Source organism: Mesoplodon bidens, assembly GCF_964165515.1.
Source record: "Mesoplodon bidens genome assembly, chromosome: 1".
Lineage (NCBI taxonomy): Eukaryota > Metazoa > Chordata > Mammalia > Artiodactyla > Ziphiidae > Mesoplodon > Mesoplodon bidens.
The window spans coordinates 85,300,254-85,320,412 of record NC_138176.1 but is presented as its reverse complement, the minus strand read 5'-3'; the positions used below and the strand labels follow the sequence as shown (position 1 = coordinate 85,320,412).

The 20,159-nt window shown below is 40.1% G+C and overlaps 1 protein-coding gene across 4 annotated transcripts in view; it reads left to right on the top strand.

Annotated features, from left to right (window-relative positions):
- Positions 1-20,159, top strand: part of PDE5A (phosphodiesterase 5A) — a 134,848-nt gene that overhangs the window by 34,282 nt on the left and 80,407 nt on the right. For all 4 annotated transcript variants that reach the window (XM_081246085.1, XM_081246082.1, XM_081246084.1 and 1 more), the window contains exon 4: positions 19,874-19,945. In XM_081246085.1, the coding sequence (XP_081102211.1) occupies positions 19,874-19,945 (72 nt within the window). The remainder of the gene's footprint in view (positions 1-19,873; positions 19,946-20,159) is intronic.

Here is a 20,159-nt window from a genome sequence, read left to right as displayed (position 1 = left end):
ATCCATTCATCTGTTGATAGACATTTGAGTTGTTTCCAGTTTTTGTCTGTTAGAAGAAAAGCCACTGTTTGCATACAGGTCTTTTTGTGGACATGTTTTCATTTCTCTTTGGTAAATATATAGGAGGGGAATTTCCAGGTCATATGGTGGGTGTATGTTTAATTTTACAAGAAACTTCCAAGCTCCTTTCCAAAGTGGCTGTACCATATTGCTTTCTTACCAGCAATGTATGAGAGTTGCAGTTGCTTCACATCCGAGGCAACGCGTGGTATGGTCAATTTTAAAAAAATCTTAGCCATTAAATTTGACTGCATGAATGAATAACCCCACTCTCAGTCAGGGGTTGTCTGCTCACTTACAGACCTGATTAAAGTGGGTTCAGCTGCAGGTCCCCAGATTGTGATTGTCCAGAGCTCTCCTTAAGATTTCTGCTGGGTTCCTCAGCATCCTCAGGGCTATCTTCCTCCATCCTCCCTCATCCTCTCCTGCTGTCTCTGTTTCACCCTATGATGACTTGATATGAAGGCTGAGCTCTTCACTGGTTTCCACAAAAGTTTTTTCACATGAAGCATTTCATGAGATAAACAACCTTCAGTAACTTCACTGGAGTCTTAGTAACTTTACTGATGGGAAGGTTTCCAAACAGCTTTTTAAACATCTTGCTGACCCTCCCTATTCTCTGTCCTCTCCCCGTTGTTCCCTCTCCTCCCACGCTCACCCTGCCTGGTTTGAAATTATTTCCTGTGAGAATTATTTCTTCAGAAAAAAAGGAATGAAGAGAAACAGTCAGAAAAACAGGCATACTCTCAGCATGGCTGCTGAAGTATAAAAAGTACTTTGGCTGACCGAGAACCAAGGCCCCTAAGAAGATGCCATATATGACTTCCAGAATTATCCTTAAATTTATAGCTACATAAACAAACTCAGGGCAATGTTTGCTGTTGTGTACACGTAATAGAAAGTACTCTTTCTCCCACGAAGCTTTTGAAATCAAAATGGAGAGTCACAGTAAGTCTTTTGGGAGTAATTGTTAAGATTGCTTGCTCTGAGCTTGAATCCCTCACCACTTATGTGATGAGTAACCAGGATGGAGCTAGTTAATCCCTTTGATCCTCAGTTTCCTCATCTGCAAAATGAGGGTTATAAAAGGACCTGCCTCACAGGGTTGTTGTAAAGGTTAAATGTGTTTGTGCCTGCAAAGGGCTTACCATACTTTCTGGCACACTGGGAGTGATCAGTAAATGTCAGCTGTTATTTTTTAAAGGAGACATAGAACTAACTGAACTCTTATGAGAAACAAGGAATGTATAAAGTTGTATGCAGAGGTCCTCAGCTACATAATAACCAAACAGCTGGGATCAAATGACAAGCAGCATGGTCCGTGACTTAACTGGTCTGTTACCCTCTAACAAACTTTAAGCGTAAACGAAAAATACTTTTCATTGTTTTTCCTCATAAATGAGGCAAAGTAAATTTGGTTTCTTCTCTTTGTATTAGTCCAATTGTATTGAGTAAGCCAACACTGATTCCAACTAATTACCAAGAAACCTAAGAAGAAATGTCATTACTGACTGTTTATAAAACATCTTGGTACCTTTTAGTGACCCCAGTTACTTAAGGTACCAACTCTGGAGAGCTGCTTGAAGGGAGCAGTTGAATATTGAACACTAAAGTCTGAACTACAACATAGTCCAGAAAATTCAGGAAGATTTTTAAGATTCAGTAAAATGTATAATCACTTCATCCGCCTCTCGTGAAGTATCTTAACTAATTAAAATTTTTTCAGGAGTTCTTTTCATTAGTGTTATAATCATAAGTGTAATAGTGCAATGCCTTTTTAGAAGTCAGGATCATAGACATTCCTAAAACTTCTGTGACAGAATTTTTTTTTTTTAAATCACAGAGGATAAGTTTTTGCAATTTTCCCCTCTCCGTACTCCCTTCTAAGACAATGGCGTTAACCGGCGAAGTGTGTGGGGGGGGGCGGGAGTGGGGACCGAAGAAGCTAGAGGAAGCTGAAATAATTTATTTTGGAAAGGTCAGAGAGCTACTGGCTAGAGAAGATGAATGAAGACAAAAAGTAAAGGGGTCTGGGGAGAGAAGAGAGCCAGTCCAGGCTCTATAACAGAATGGCTTGAGGGACAACAGAGTAGGACTTTGGAAATAACTGCCTATCCTGTGGAAACTATTCTAAGGACTGGACGTATATTAATTCACTTAATCTTCATAACAACCATAGGAGATAGTCATTATTTTATTCCCACTTAACAGATGATGAAACTGAGACACGGGACATTTAGGGAACTTGGCCAAAGTCACGTAACTAAAAACTGGCAAAGCTGAGATTCAAACCTAGGCAAGAGGGTTTCTTAAAATTCTGCCGTGGATGATGACTGCACTCTCCTTTCTTCCCCCTCAGTGTTTTCTTGAGCCACTGCAGTAAACATTTAGGTTACTGTTGATTTGGGGGTGGGAGGTGCACTGATGTGACATGTGGCTCCATGTAGAAGCAGGGCTTGAAGGTGAAGACAAGGAGAGCTGGCTATATTCTGATGGCTCTTCAAAGTTCAGTGTTGCAACCACCCTGCAGAAGGACTCTTTAAAATAAGAGAGAATGGTGGCAGGGAGAAAGAAGGGCAGGGAGCAGGGGTCGGGGAGAGAAAGAGGGCTCAGAGTCACATCCTCTATAATAATGTCTTAAGAGGAATCCATCCAGTAAGCAAGAAGAAATCTTTACCAGGGATAAAAGAGTTACAGAAGCATGTTTGATGTTAATCTGGGCCAGTGTGCTCTGTGATATGCACAGGAAGCATCATGAAAAAAATTTGCAGCAAGTGTGTGAATTTTTAGAGCTGCTGTTAAATTTCTTTCAGGCTTAACACTGGATTTTTCAGACCTGGGCACTTGGATCAGTTTTTTATTTTTGTCACATGCATTAGTTATTTCTATAACCAGATGGTTCTTTTATGTTTAGTAAAGAAGTGCAGGGAAACTCAACTCTTTCTCTCTAGCTCAGATGACCTATTTCTGAAATACTGCCCTCTCTTGAAGTATTGCTTATTATGACATGGTGGAGATGAGTGCTTTTTTTTTTTTTTTTTTTTTTTTTTAATTTATAGGGGCTGCACCAATGAGGTAGAAGCCAGGACATTGTGAAATAATGCAAGTTCTATGAAAATTTCATATTGATCTGAGGTAGAGATTATATCCAATAATGTCAGGCTAGGCTGATACCTGTTTTCTCTTGATTGAATGTCAACTCCAGTTATTAAGTAAAAATCTAATTTGGAATCAGAGCTCTTATCCTCCTTCTCTGTTTTTATCATTTTGATTTTATTTTATCATATTTGATGATATAATTCTTTGATGCAAATATAGCAGTTGTAATAAAAGATTTATGGTAAGTTTTTTTACAGTGTAATAAAGGAGCATTTTTATCTAAATATCCAATTGTTTATATCTTCTTTTAAAAGAACAGTGAAAAACTTCAAAAAATATCAGCTAATTTTATGAGATTTTTATGAAATAAATATAATACTTTGATGAATCAAAGAGATTTAATGCCTGCCAAAAATCATAAAGTAAAGCATTAATGGAATCAAATGTGTAATTCCAACTACATTATATAAAAGTAAATGTTTTCTAGAATTTAAGCTACATAACTTTATCTGCTCATCCCCCCCAAGTTAAAAATATTCTCATCCCCCCTCCCCCACAAATTATCTTGTTTTGAAAGTAATTGTTGAATCACTGCAATATATAGAGTCCTGGTCTAGGCAGTGAGGATATTAAAAAAATGAAGCAAGGAAGATACTTATAAACTTTTTTTTCAGTTTCAGTAAGAGGGAGATCTTATATACCAAAAAGCAAATATCAGTACAAGGTAACAAAACAAATGTTAAATGAGTTAAATATTCAGCACCCAAGTTCAAAGGAAAGTCTGTGGATTTCAAGAACTGGAGGAATCACAGAGGAAGAACGAAAGCTGTGGTTTCATACAGCAGACCCCTGCTGTGTTTATCCCACAGGCTTAAGAGAGGAAGCTTGAACATGCTTTCTGTGAGAGGGTGGAGACAGGGTAGATGCTTGCCTATGATATTCTGCTCACACTACTGACTAGGGCTTTTCTTAAACTTGTCATGTAAGCTTGGAACAGATGAAGAACATTACAGCTTTATACATAATCCTACAATTCCAAGTCAGACTAGATGAAAATATAGCTATAAGAATAAGCAGAGTTTAATTGCAGACTGTCAGTTGATCTAGATCTATTTTAGTCTTAAAGAATTGGCTAGTTACATGTTTTTGAAAACTTATAAATTGTCCATTGCATTTATTCCCCTGTGATATTTTCTTATAGCTTTGTTTTAGCAACAAAACAAAAATACTCCGAAAAGTTTCCGTCGGTTCTGGACTTGATATGGTGATGGTGAAGATCTTTTCTTTTTCTTTTTCCACATTACCCTTTAAATAATAAACACGTGTATTTTACAAAGAAGACGGTAACTGCTTTCCTAAGGAAAAAAACATTTCTCAAGAGCATCAGATGAAAAATATAATGCTAGTAGGTTCAATCCCTGAGGTTACACTACTGATCCAGGAGAAGAAGAAAGAGTGAATAAAAGCTTGAGACTGAAGGTTAAGTTAATGGTAGGCTATATTTACCCAAATGTTATTTTGAATGCTCAGAAAATTTGGTTCAGACTGAATGCTATGATTTATTCAATATGGGGTTTATCTTCATTGGTAGTTTTAGAGTAACCATTCCAGCACTTGTTGGAATGCATTGCATTTTTAGTTTGATAGAGCATTTATAAGTTTAATTTTGAGAATTTTTATATAGATCCTGAATTATGATTAGTAGAGGTCTGGAACGAGTTGCAGATAAGCAAAAACAATTTCTTTGTATAATATCTGACCCAGACCACATAATTAGACCTGGGGATGGATTTTGATTATTAAATAATTTTCATGCATTCTTAAAGAGTTATGGTGGTTGTCAGTGAAATTGCTGCTCTCTCTCTCTCTCTCTCTCTCTCTCTCTCTCTCTCTATATATATATATATATATATATATATATATATATATGATATATATATGCAAACATCTATATTCATCTAAGAGCCAATATTATATAGGTAAAGTGCTTTATAAACTATGTACTCTGTATTCCTTCTTAGTAAATCCTCATCTAAAAGTTCCTACTTGTTTCTCTTCTACCATAGAGTGGAAATTAATATTCTAGGCAGAATTTAAATAAAATTATAAATTTTATCTTATAAAATTTTTGAAGCATATTTTTCTCTTTTGTTTTTTGTATCACTTGGTAGCAGTGATAAAATGAAAATGACCTGGATTTAGAATTCCAGATCCATTTGATTATTACAGATTATTTGATGATCGTAAGTATATTAGTGATCTCTTACAGCATAACAAGTTACCCTAAGCTTAGTGATTCTGAACAACAGCCTTCATTATCTCAGTTTCCGTGGTTCAGAAATGCCAGAGCGGCCCAGCTGGCTGGGTGCTTCTGGCCCAGGTTCCCTGCCTGTGGCCGCACTCAGGAGGCAGCAGGGGGCCTGACTCACGCTCGAGCATGCACTTCTCAGAGGGCTCACTCGCGTGGCTTTTGGCAGGAGGCCTCAGTTCCCGGCCAAGCGGGCCTCTCCACAACCCACTCCGTGTACCTCAGCACGTGGCAGAGTGAACAAGGAGGAAGCGGCACTGCCTTGTATGACCAAGTCCCCAGACCTGTTCACCTTCGCCTCACGGTAACCATTCATCAGAAGCCAGGCATCAGGTCCAGCCCAAACTTGGGGAGGGCAGTTAGGCTCCACCTCTTGAAGAGAAGAGTATCAAAGAATGTGTGGAGATGTTATGAAACCACCAAAAGTACTATGCATTTTGAGGCTTTAGTCTCTTTCCTTAAAAAACTGTTCAAAGGGGCTTCCCTGGTGGCGCAGTGGTTGAGAGTCCGCCTGCCGATGCAGGGGACGCGGGTTCGTGCCCCGGTCCGGGAAGATCCCGCATGCCGTGGAGCAGCAGGGCCCGTGAGCCATGGCCGCTGAGCCTGCGTGTCCGGAGCCTGTGCTCCGCAACGGGAGAGGCCACAACAGTGAGACGCCCGCGTACCGCAAAAACAAACAAACAAACAAACTGTTCAGATGATAAATGAGGAACTCTGCTTGTTAATTAAAATAATATCTTAAACAAGGGCCTACTGTATAGCACAGGAAACTATATTCAATATCTTCTAATAACCTGTAATGGAAAGAATCTGAAAAAGAATAGTGTGTGTGTGTGTATATATATAAACTGAATCACTTTGCTGTACACCTGAAACATTATAAATCAGCCATACTTCAATAAAAAAATAATATCTTAAAAATTAGCGCTTCTCAACCTTTCATATACTAAAAATAATATGAACTACCAGAGGTAACACAGACTAGGTTTAAATAAGGTGGCAAGTTGGGGTGTGTGCTCTGCCAGACTGGCTTGAATCAAAGGGAAAAGAGGAAGTAGAATTAAAAGAGGAGGGCTGAGAAGAAGAGGAAGATGCTGTTTGAGCTGCGGCAAACCATCAAAGTATTAAAAGTCTTCTAAAATGTTATGTCGCAAATGCAGGTCTTCATGAATCATTGTTTGTGTGTAGCTTAGGTACTTTGCTTCTTAATGCCCATGGAAAATGCTCACTGGTGCATCCTTATTATTTCTCTGCACCATTGTTTTCTGCCTCCCTCATGGATCAAGATTGGAGGGAATCTGTCTAGTAAATACCTTGGCACTGGAGGCGAGGCTGTGCAGCCAAGCTGAGGCAAGATCATGAAGCATCCTCAAACTGCCATGCGAAGGAGGTGCTGGATTTTTTTTTTTTTAAGCCAAGAAACATTTCTGTCATTTAAAGATCTGTGTGGCCATAGCGTTAAGGGTGAAGAGTTTTCTTTGTTTAATCTCTAACCAGAGCCACATAATTTGACACTTGTTAGATTTTGATTTCCATATTTGTTCATACACGGAGAAAGTCCTGGGTCTGGAAGCAGGGAAGTTGGTAAGGAGGCTTTTGCATAATCCAGACTAGGAGTGGATTTGTTACACTTCTGTTTAGGTGGTTGAGGGATTGATTTGATGGAGGGTTAAGTAGAAGGAAGAATCTAGAATACTTTTCTAGTGGGGAGAATTTTGATATTCCCTAAAATAAAACATGCAACGGAGAGAATTGGTTTGTGGGGATCAAAACCATTAGCTCTTTTGGGGGGGTGTGTTGTTTTACTGTCTGTTCCTTTCTCCGCTCTCCTCAAGTCTCAGTGTTGTATCCCCATCTCCACTTTCATCCGGTGGTCTTGCTTACTCTTTCAGTGAAAAGTAAAGCAGTTACAGGAATAATTCCACAAGAGAACTTCCCCATTCTCTTTCCCCCTGCTCTTGCATCTGAGTTTACATCCTCTGGTTTCCCTTTTATGTTAACCATCTGTGAAATAGCAAAAGTCAGTCTCACACTTGTGCACCAGATCTCATCCCATCTCATCTGCTCCAAGACATGGCTCAGCAGCTCTCCCCTCTGTGACCAGAGTCACCAAAATTCCCCTCTCTACCAAACTGGTTTATCAGCATACAATCACGCTGTTATTTCTCCCATCTTAAAAACAAAAGCAAATGCTCATTGGACTACATATCTCCTTTCAGAGATCACAATTTCTCTGATTACCATCAGAGCTAAACTCTTTGAAAGAGTTGTCCACGTTTGCCATTTCCATTTCCTCCCACTCTCCGGAGCATAATCCACCCAAGCCTTCACCCTCACCGCTCTGTGGAAACCACTCTTGGCAGGGTCGCATGGCGTCCATAGGGCAGGAGCTTATGATCATTTCTCAGTACTCACCTTACCCGGCAGGTCGGCAGCATGTGGCATTGTTGATCACTCATTCCTCCAGGACAGATTGTCTTCACTTGCTCTCCAGGACCTCAGACTTGCTAAACTTCCTTCCCACTAAACCTGCTCTATACTCATCCCCACCACACTTAACTTCACTGTCATCCCAGCTATTCAGGCTAAATTCCTTAAAGGCTAAAATCAGGCTAAATTCCTTCTTTCTTTCTCCCACAGTAGATATCCAGCTGATCAGGAAACACTCTTGACTTTCCCTTCAATCACTGCTCCCCACCTGTACTTCTACCACACTGGAGCTTCAGTGTGGAGCCATCAGTATGGAGCACCTGAATTATTATAGTAGCCTCCCTAACTAGTGTCCCCGCTTCAAGCCTTTAACGCCCTTCAGTCTATTCTCAACACAAATTTTAGGAAAACATGCTAGATCTCATCCCTCCCCTGCTCAGAACCCTGCAGTGGATTTCCACTTCACTCTCTAAGAAAGGTCCCCCATGACCTGGCTCCTGAAGCCCCTCTGATCTCACCTATTGTCTCCCCCTGCTAATCCTCTCTAGCATACTGTTGTTTTCTCTGCACCCCAGGGCCTTTGCACTTGCTGTTTCCTTGTCTGAAGTCCCTTTGCCTAGTTCTCCACATGGCTCAGTCTGTCACCTCCTTTACTCAAATGACATCTCAGGAAGACTCTCTTCGGCCATCCTTATTGACTATCTACCATTATTTCTATCCCTGCTGTTTTCTTCATGACACTTAAGCACTTAATCACCATTCGACATACTACATATTAACTTACGGGTTCATTTCTGTTTCCCCTCCCTAGACTGTAGGCTCCATGAGAGCAAGGTGAAACAAGAATGCTTCACAGAGGAGGTGACATTTCAACTGCATCTGTGGTATGCAATAATGCTAGTTGACCTGAGAACTTCTTTTTCAAAAATGTTTCTCTGCTGTCTTGAAGCATGGAAACCAAAGTACATTGACAAATTAAGGGATTTCAGGTAGAAATTTAATCAAGGCTATGTGGTAAATAGTAGTAGGACTAGAATCTTCCTGCCGACCCTTAGAGATCAGTAATAACTATTCTGTATTGATGTTATCCTCCCCATTTTAGATGAAAAAATATGGACTTCATCAAGTTAAGGAAACTTCCTAATATTCCATATCTATTAAGTAGCAGAGCTGGAATTGATACTCATGTCATTTTATTCTAAGACTGTGTTTTTCTCACTGTGAAATAATTACCTTCTTTCATCTGTATTAATGATTGTACCTGAAAAGCTACCAACCAACTCTTTTTACTGTTTTAGTTTTTGAAAATGCAAATTATGGACTGGAATAATAGAATGATAAAATCTAGAGTTCCCAACAATGATTCCAAATTAATTGCTTTGTATATTATCTGGCATAGCTGTGTGGAGGAGGACATGTCTTTTTGTGCTGGTAACACCTACAGCTAGGAGTTTTGCTAGTGAGACTGGTGTCTGTCTGCATCTGAGCTTTCATATGTGATTATCTGTTCAGGCTCATCTTCCATTTGGAGGAAAAAGCACTTAGTGGTAAAATATTATAAGTTATATTCTCTATACGAAGGATTTGTTGGGTGTAAAAAGATTGTAAACACACATACATTTTTCCCCTGGATCTCTTAAGTTAAATGTTAGGAATATCTAGCTTCTATGATGTGAATATCTAACTGGCTATGATGCAGTTAGATGGTCCAGTAGAGGCAAGAACACTGGTCTGAACATTTAGTTCAACTCCCATTGAGATGGTGTTCCTTTGATACCAACTTTAATTTGCAAGTGAGATTCAGCCTATTCAGTGTTTTGATGCATGAAACTTGCTTTTGGCCACTTTTGCTGTGTTATTTCTCCTCTGTTTGTATTAGGCCCACATTTATGAGGACACCCCTTTACCCTGTAATTATCAGGAAGCTTTACTAGCACAGCACCTGGCCAGGGTATAGAGGCATGGACCTGTTGTAAGTGCAGGCAGTACTGGAACAAACTCAAGCCTGGGTAACAGAGTCCAAATCCAACAACACTGTCCAGGGTGTGCTTTGCAGGCCAGCACCTGGCGGAACGCAGGACACCACCCTGAAAATAAATCGTAGTCATTAAATAGATCCAAGGCTCTGAAGTCATTTTTGGCAATGTCATGTGTAGTGGTGGGCATAACAGTGATAGAATTATTCTGATACAAAGTGCAGTTTGTACAGTATATATTGAGGACACAATTTTTTTATTGTTATTTTGGACTTATTCCCAATTAAGCAGAGAGATAGAGTTTGAAAGAAAGAGTTCTGACTCTAGCAAAACAACTGTCTTGAGTGCTGGTTTAAGATCAGTGATTCCTTGAGCAGCTTTCTTCACCAATCTGTGCTTAAGGTGACTTGTCTGTGAAGTTTCAACATGAGGTACAGACACACAGTGGGGGGTTTGACGGTGGTCATAGTGAGACAAGGAACGTTGACAGTGTCCACCACAGAGCTCGCCACCTAGTGGAGGTTCAGGAAATGGCTGTTCCCCCCCTTTGGAGTGTTGCAAGGCCAGACAAACAGAGGAATGGAAAGTTAAATAAAAACGGTAAACACTGAGCGTACCCTGCCATGGGAAAGACAGCAGGCTCCTTTCTGCTATGTACCCTTTGTGTCTCTGCAGTTTTTAAAGGGCATAGAAGGAGGCTCTACTCACAATGGTTATGTGCTGCTCTGTCTCAGGCCTGAATCTCTGTATCCCAATGGACAGAAAGGTCTGATTAGAAGGCAGCAGGTCCCTGTGGTTCTAAGACCTTTACACCTCATTGCTTAAAAGCTGGTGTGGCAGAGAGTTTGGTATTTGGCAAGGAAGAGGAAATTGTGTGTGTGTGTGTGTGTGTGTGTGTGCATGCGTGCGCACAAAGGGATAAGAATAAACGCTAGGATTAAGAATTATTCCCAGCATCCCCTTGTCTGGAAGGAATGCAGTCTCAGGTTGGCACCTCTCCCACTGGACTTTCCCAGGGCAGGATAGCTACTGACCCCCAGCGGTGGATTTGTCCTGGCGCCATCTGGGGAGCATCCGTCCTGCCTGATAGTACAGAGCAGATGGTCAGGACCTCAGCGTGCTCCAGGACAGCTGAGAACTCAGTACGTGGACCACCACTTTCAAATATCATCAGCAATTACAAATTTACTTTTAAGACGTTCAAATACTTTTTGAAAACCAAATTAAAGTTTACATGCAGTGAAATATGCAGATCTTCATGTACAGTTTGATGAGTTTGACAAATGTTTATTCATCTGTATAACACCCCAGTCAAGACAGAGAACACTTTCATCACCTCTGTCAATGCCCACAACCCATGGGCAACACAGTTCTGATTTTTATCATCATAGACTAATTCTGCTTTTTTCTTGAATAATCTGCTTATTTTTGAAACTGCATTATTACTTGTTTTCCCCTGAAACATAGGATTCTTTATGTTACGTAAGTAGTTCTTGGCTCTAAAAATGTGGCTTTAAGGTTTATAATCGAAGTCAAAGCGGAACTTTTAGCAGCCACTTTGGATTTGTCTTTGTTTCTTTCTTTTTTTAAAAAAATTTATTTTATTTATTTATTTTTGGCTGAGTTGAGTCTTCGTTGCTGTGCATGGACTTTCTCTAGTTGCAGTGAGCGGGGGCTACTCTTCGTTGTGGTGCATAGGCTCTAGGCACGTGGACTTCAGTAGTTGTGGCTCGTGGGCTCTAGAGCACAGGCTCAGTAGTTGTGGCACACGGGCTTAGTTGCTCCGCGGCATGTGGGATCTTCCTGGACCAGGGCTTGAACCCGTGTCCCCTGCATTGGCAGGTGGCCTCTCAACCACTGCACCACCCGGGAAGCGCTGTCTTTGTTTCTTAAAGTTATAGTTTTGAAATTGTTCCATTCCCTTTGATGAAAGCATGCTTTAAAAAGATAAGCGTATGTATGCGGTCTGAAGACAGTCTTGGATGTACTGGAAAACCAGTGGTCTTCATGAGTCCTCTAGTGTAAACAATAGTGCTTATGAACCTGTATTTTATATACACTAGTGCTGGTTTCACTTTCCCCTGCGGGGGAGTAGCAGGAAGAACACAAGCTTTGGGATCAGACCTGGAGAGCATCTGGGTCTGCACATTCTTGCACTACCTATTTAACTTTTCTGAACATCAGCTGCCCTTGTGATAAAATGGGAATAATAATATCTACCTGAAAGGGTTGTGACAAAGGTTAGATGGATTAACAGACAAAGTGCCTGTTACGTAACAGGCCCTCCCTTTTCCTTTTTTTAAGTGGCAAACTTTTTGGCATTATAAGGTTTTTTTTCTTTCTTTCTTTCTTTCTTTCTTTTTTTTTCTTTTTGGCTGTGAATAAGTTTATTAATGAACTATATTAGGGCCGTTGACCATCAGTCATGTATTTCTGATGCCAGTTATCTTCAGGGCACTGCTCTTTATATCTTTCAACTTCCTAGAAGTGTCCCTTCACCTTGGCTCCCTCTTCCGGAACACCCAGGCTGTGAGAATAAACTAAAATCATCCACTTCTATACACGTTCCTGTCTTGTCTTCCAATCCTGGAAGATTGATAAACATACTCCTGCGAGAAATAGGTGTAGCAGTGCCTGTACATACAGAGGGATAAAATGAGTCCCAACCAAGTAAAGTCAGTCTTACCGTTTAAAGAAATATCAAACCTTGGTTCTCAAATTCATTAATGAAAGCCAGACAACCCAAAACAACAAAAAGGTCAAAATTGGCAAAGGTACACATAGGCAACACAGAAGAAGAAGACCAATGTAGCCAATAATAACTAAAAAGCAATAATAATTAAAAAGCTCTCTAGTAATCAGGAAAATGCAAATTAAAGCAATAATGAGATACATTTTTATACCCAACAGATAGACAGAGGTTAAAAATTTAGCCTCATAATACTAGGGGTTGGTTAGGACATGAGGTTAGCAAGAACCCTTATACATTGCTGATAAATATAAATTTCTGTAACCCTTTGAAGATTTCATCAAAGAAGCTCTCGCACATGTGCACAAGGAGACCTATACAGAGATGTTCAATGTGGATTATTTGTAATAGCAAAAAATTGCAAACAACCCAATCATTTGGGGATCAAATGAGCAAAATTTGGCATGGAATACAATGAGACTGGGAAGGAAAAAGTCCAGTTTGTTGTTATCTTAATTTAACTTAAAAAAAGAGGAAACATTAACAAATATTAATGCTTAGTAGTTCTATATCAATGGCTCTCAAAGTGTTTTTTGTCCCTACACCAGCAGCATTTGGCATGACCTGAGAACTTTTAGTAAAACAAGTTCTCAGGCGCCAACCCAGATCTCTGACTCTGAAACTCTGGGGGTGGGATCCAGCAAGCTGTGTTTTAACAAGCCCCATTTTACCACTGTTCTAGATGACAAGGACGTGGATACTTACTGTATTTTTAAAATTAAAAATTAAAACTAACAATCTCAAGCTTTTCTTTCCCACTCTCCCAAAGCGGTTTTAGGCTATAAGTTTCAACTCCATAAGTAAAGGCTTATTAAAAGTATGTATTTCTTACTCACACACGAAGTTTTTGTATGTGGACAGATCTCTTAATGTCAAGCAAAGAGCAGAGAAAAAAATGGGCAAAAATTTTTCTTTAACATCTTTATTGGAGTATAATTGCTTTACAGTGTTGTGTTAGTTTCTGGTATATAACAAAGTGAATCAGCTATATGTATACATATATCCCCATATCCCCTCCCTCTTGCATCTCCCTTCTAGGCTCCCTATCTCACCCCTCTAGGTGGTCACAAAGCACCGAGCTGATCTCCCTGTGCTATGCAGCTGCTTCCCACTAGCTATCTATTTTACATTTCGTAGTGCGTGCCTGGTAGGTGCTCTAGTTGTGCGGAGACACGAATTCTACATCCTCCTAGTCCGCCATCTTGACTCCACCCTTTGTAACAACTTTAAATGGAGTATAATCTAATGCATACAGATCAGGAAGCTGTCTTAGAGAACAGCATTCTCTGGCCCATTTCACTTCCTCCTAGATCAACAAGCAGGGTGACCACTCCAGCCCAGACCAAAGAAATCTACGACCTCACTGAAGGTGGGGGCTTAGGTCCGGGCGACCGTGAGAGGAGGGGCCAGGCCTGTCCAAGACAACCCCTCTGAAAGCCTGAGCCAAACCTGTCCTTAATGCGCTCCATACATCCCAGAGCCCTCCCTTAATGCAGGCCTCACCAAGCACATCAAAATGGGCAATTTTTATTGACTATTATTCAGATGTGAATTTTCCAGTAAGTACATCACCTAAATAAAACTTTGATATCTGACACTTCTCCCATTATTATGAAGAACAAATATCTGTGAAGCATTGAGTACATTCAGAGTCTGATGCGTCCTTAAGATATAAGATATAAATCATGTCCTTAGGAAACAATTGAGTTGGATGTGAACAGAGAAAATGAGGTTTAAAATGAGAATACCTCATTGTCAGATTATAGCACCCTCAGCTGCAACACAGAATTTCAGAGGGCTTTGAAGGGAAGCTTTTTGGAGACAGCCTCAGCCGAGAAACTAGAAGGTAATATTTCAAGGAATGACGTGAGCAAAGGTCTTTGTAGTATTCTACTTCAAAGACCCATGTAAGTGATTTTAGTTCAAGTTGAGCATATGGAATCAGAGTCTTCAATTTTTGTCCTATAGATGGATGCATGGAACTATTAAAAGCTTTGAGTAATCAGATGACTTGTATGTGCAAAGTAGTGTTCCAGGAAGGGAAATTTGGACTTAAGTGTCATAGATGGACTGAGGCAAGAAAATAATTAGCAATGAGATGCCAGGGCTTTCAAAGAAAGTGAGGATTTAGATGGTGAAACACAAGATATAATGTGGGGTCAGGAAGACTGAACAAGGAATGGGAGCATGTATGAATAATTCTAATGGAACATGTTAGTTTCTTATTGCTGCTGCAAAAAACTGCTGGAAATTTAGTGGCTTAAAACAACACAAATGTATTATCTTATAGTTTTGGAGGTCAGAGTCCAAAATAGTTCTCACTGGGCTGATACAGAGGGTCAGCAGGGCTGTGTTTCTATGTGTAATCTCTAGAGAAGAATCTATTCTCTTGCCTTTTTCTGCTTCCACGGGCTGCCCACATCACATAGCTTGTGGCCCCTTTCTATCTTCATAACCTGCAGCCGTGGGACTTCCCTGGCCGTCCAGTGGTTAAGACTCCACGCTTCGAATGCAGCGGGTATAGGTTCAGTTCGATCCCTAGTTGGGGAACTATGATCCCACATGCCTCGAGGTCAAAAAAACATAAAACAGAAGCAATATTGTAACAAATTCAATAAAGACTCTGAAAATGGTCGACATCAAAATAACAAAAAAGATCTTTAAAAAAAATCCCCCAAAACCCTGCAGCTGCATCTTAAAATCTGTCTGACTCTCCTGCCTCCCACTTTCTATCATAAGGATTCTTGTGATTGCGTTGGGCCCACCCAGATGATTCAGGATAATCTCCCTGTCTCCAGGTCCTTAACTTAATCACATCTGCAAAGTCCCTTTTGTCATTTAAGGCAGCATAGTCATAGGTTCCAGGGATTAGGATGAGGACATCTTTGGAGGCCATTCTTTTGCCTACCACATGGAATATGACCATAATTTGCTGATTGCCTAGGATTTGGAAGAGATGGGGAAAAGCCTGGATTGGTCATGTCAACCCTCTCAGTTTCATTTTACCTGTAAAACAGGGATGGGCAAGAGGATGGGGGTGGGATTCCCTTCCAAGCCTAACACTCTGACTAGAATGTCAGCTCCATGAGTACAGGGATTTGTGTCTGTCTTGTTCACTACTGAGTCATCTTCATTGTCTAGAACAGTGACTGGTATATTAAAGGTGCGTATTAATTATTTGTTGAATAAATATTTGTTGCTGAATGAATGACCAAGTCAAGAGAAAGTTTGAAAAGAGCACTGGGAAGAATTTTCCACTGGCTCCTGTCTACGTTAAGTTCTTGTTTTCCTGGTGAAGTAAGGTTTTCAGCTCAGGTTACAGACGGTCTAGAATCCTGTCATTATAATAGAGACATTCTGCAGGTGGGACAGAGGGATAGCTAAGATGTGTAGAGTTTGTTGCTTTTCTCCCTGGCTTTTAGCCTCCATGCTGAGCATCCCCTGGAACTAGGAACAGGGAGATGTATAGTAGGGATTGATGTATGGCCTCAGTAAGGGTCGGGGCAGCTGCTGATTGAAGAAGAAATTGCTCGCTCTGGCAGTGATCACTTGTCCCTGAAGCGACCAGCTGTCACATTCCTCACTGATCACCCAGCGAGAGTCAAGTCTTGCCCTTTGCATTCCCAAAAGAACACTTGACCCTGTGAGGACATAATATTCATTTATGCTCTGAAAAGTGCCAGTGAAATAGAAAACAGAGAAGCTTCTTTGTGCTTTAAAAAAAAAATAGCATAAAGTATTGGTGTTTGAGAGCACTGCAGGTAGATAGCAGGTAGGCAGAAGTGATTGGGCTTCTGATATGGAAGCTAAAATTTTTAGGGGCTTTGCCTCTCAGATATGAGGTCTGACAAATTCTTGCCATAAAAGCTGTCCTTGAAAACTGACATTTAAAAACCTTGTCTTGGGCTTCCCTGGTGGCGCAGTGGTTGAGAGTCTGTCTGCCGATGCAGGGGACGTGGGTTCGTGCCCTGGTCCGGGAGGATCCCACATGCCGCGGAGCGGCTGAGCCCCGTGAGCCATGGCCGCTGAGCCCGCGCGTCCGGAGCCTGTGCTCCACAACGGGAGAGGCCACAACAGTGAGAGGCCCACATACCGCAAAAAAATAAAAACCAAAAAAAGAAAAAACCAAAAAAAACAAAAAAAGAAAATTAATTTGTTTAAAGGACCAATAGATGGTAGAAGGAGGAAAGACTTTTTATCAACACAAGGAGGCCGGGGGGTGCAAGCTTTGCTAGGCTCCTTGAAATTTGGAGGATCAAAGTCTTTTTGTCTTTTACTGTCTTGTGTTACCTTGGATAAACACTATACCTTTTCTCTGATTTTTATCTGTTGTTTTTATCAGTGGCATTTTTAAAATGTCATCCAGCTAAGTATTGAGGCACATGTGAGTACCATATATATTTTCCTGATCTAATAGTCCCTTGCCTGTTTTTTTAAAAAATAATTAATTATATTTAAATAATCATCCCTTAAACAAATTAACCTCTGATATCTAAATCTATAAAATTACTAGTCAGAGAAATAATTGGTCACCGAAAAGGATGAAAAATTCTTCATTCCATGAAGTTGCCTAATGATTACTATCTTGCTCTAATGTTAGGGGAACAAAATTAAATATAGTAAAGAGCTGGTGTTCAGGGGGTACAAAGTAGGGTTTAAAGCCTGTGAACAAGACTTCTGATCAGTTTGCCAGACTGAACAGGTGCAGAACACCACCCACCTCCCCATTCTGCAAACAAGTAGAGAATAAAGTTTCACCAAAAGCGATTTTAAAAATTACAGATGAGCTCAAGAAAGGGAAATCCCCAGGTATCAGAAACAAAGAGGGGAACCCAAGGTAAGCAGCGTGAATGACCAGAGTCCAGATGGGCTTCAGAGATGTGAGATTCAGGATGGTAGGGTGAATGCCTGTGGGTAACATCTGCAGGCAGGGGTGATGCGTCCCCTCCACAGGCACGGTGAGGGCAGGGAGGGGAAACTAAACTCCCAGGGGAAGCCTAGGTCTGTGAAGTTTCCATCCATGGAACCAGGCCTGGAAAACTTTTCAGCAACGAGGAAAGCTTGCCTCTGCCTGCAGCTGCGAGACAAAGAAGAGACACTGGTGAGCCATGAGAGCAGGGCTTGTGCCCCACAGGGTATGAAGTTCAAGTTCATGCCACCAGTGCAGTGCCAGACAAGCAGCAAGTCGCTATGCCTGACACTTCATGACTCAGGGGACATGGGGCTCCCATGGAAAACAGTCCCTGCTATGGGTGAACTTACACTCAAAACTCAGTATGTTCTAAGAGATGAAGGACAGCTGGCACTAGTATTTAAAGGAAAAAAAGAAAGAGGAAGAGGGGAAGGAGGAGGAGGAGCCGGGTTTGAGAAAAGAATCAAATAGAAATTCTCGAAATGGAGAACAGTTATTGAACTACGTGAACAGTGTTGTATTGGTTGAAAATCGTCTTGCTTATAGTGCATTGACTCACATGGCTCCAGGTACAAACAGCACATCAATACATGCTTCTTTTAATACTGTATGATTATCTGAGAAGGTTTGCATAACAGTCTCTTTATCTGTTTTAATCTCTTCTTCCTTAAAATGAAGATTTAAAAATTTAACTCTTTCTTCTATCACACCATTTATTAAAGACAAATAAAAACTCAAATGTCATCATTTCTGAGAAACCTTCTCTTTTATGCATATTTGGTCTCCCTTCTGTGCTCTTAACAATCTGTGGGCACCTATATCATCAAAGTGATCATATGTGTGCTGTAAATATATGTTTATGTATCACCCATTCTTGATTCTTGAGCTCCTTCCGGGTAGCCTTTCTCCCAGTTTTTATCACTCCTTGGTACACAGTAGTCACCACAATATTTGTTGAGTAGATGAATGAATGCTTAAAATAAATTCACTAAGTTATACTGGTAGCACTATGTATTAGACCCCAGGGACCCTCAAGAGGCTCCCATCAGTTATATTCAAGTGAATGTGCCTGGCTGCAGTCCAGACGTTTTGACCTTAGACAAAAGCTTTTGTAGGCATTTTGTCATTGAGATTGGAGCATCAAGAAATCTGTTAGCCAAGAGCTAAAGAGTGTAAAATATGTACAGGATAATTGGATGACTCTGCTTTTTAAAATCAACATCTCTTTACTCTGTCGTAGGGTGGGGAGGAAATGTGTTGAGAACAGAAAACTACATCAGACAAGAATGTATTTCTCTGTCCTTGCTCTGCTATCTTGGAAGGGAATTTTTTATATCCATTTCTTAAAGCTAAGGGGCTAGATAGAGTGAGCTGAGAAAAAAGGATGGACCATCCACACAAAACTCAGGACTTTATATTTCTAAAGTGTAACCATTTAGAGGATAATAGCTTTTTACACTGATATTATATTGTAGAAGGAGGAAACAAGTAGAATTTTTAAGTAGTAAAGAGGAAGCAAAAGTAAGTTGCAGGTCTTTAAAAGACTAATAAGGTAATAACACAAACTTCAAGTTGGAACTAAATGGGTAAGTAAAATATACTTTTAAGTAGGAAGATGAGAAGGTTCTTAAAAGTCTTGATAAATGTCTTGTGGAAACTTTAGACATATTCCCAGAGTTTAGCTCAGTCTTCTTAAGATGCAGTTTATCTTTCAAACACCTTCTGATTTGAAATAAGGCTCAGTCTGTTTTTCAATAAAACTTCTTTCCACCAAAGTAAGTCTATTGAAGGTAAGATAATTTTCAAGTTCAGAAATTTCAAAAGAAGTTGGACAACATCCCTACATGAAGAATTATTTTTACCCTAATTGGTCCTCCTGCATTTTAAACTCTGTGACTGGCCATTGGTCCTATTTCATTTTTAGTAAAAGATCATTTAGCCCATTTGAAATATTATATTTAAAACCAATATAAAATATTCATTTATTCATATATTCTATTTGAAATGTGATATAAATTTAATGTTTATTTTTTATTCAAAAGCCATGAAAAATATTCACGTAAAAAGTGATTGCCAATAATTTCTTTCACAGGGCAGCATGAAATCCCAGAATCAAATATAGATTGGGACCTAAGAAGTTAGAAACATTTGAACTCTTATTAGGAAAAAAGAATGTACAAAATGATACAGAACTAGTTCAGATGCTGAGGGTTTGTTTTGATTTTGTAGCTTATTGTTATTTTAAAGCACATGTAGAAATTATTCTGTAAACACGCTTTGGTGAATTTATACCAATAATTTCAGTCAATGAAATTACCAATGTTCTCTTTTTATACCAGGTTGTTGGTGTAGCCCAGGCCATCAACAAGAAATCGGGAAATGGTGGGACTTTCACTGAAAAAGATGAAAAGGTACCAAAACTTGGGTCTGGTATGATCTCAATTTAGGAAGATGCTTTCTCTTTAGAGTTGTATAGACCTCTGGAATTAGTGATTGCTGAAATTGTTGATCACAAAAACATTATGGTTTAAAATGATCCGAAACGTTCAAAAGTGTCTCTTGCCTCTGGCTAAATCAGTGCTGACCTGAGTTGTGGAGTAGTTGTGGTCTTCAGGCAACAGAACC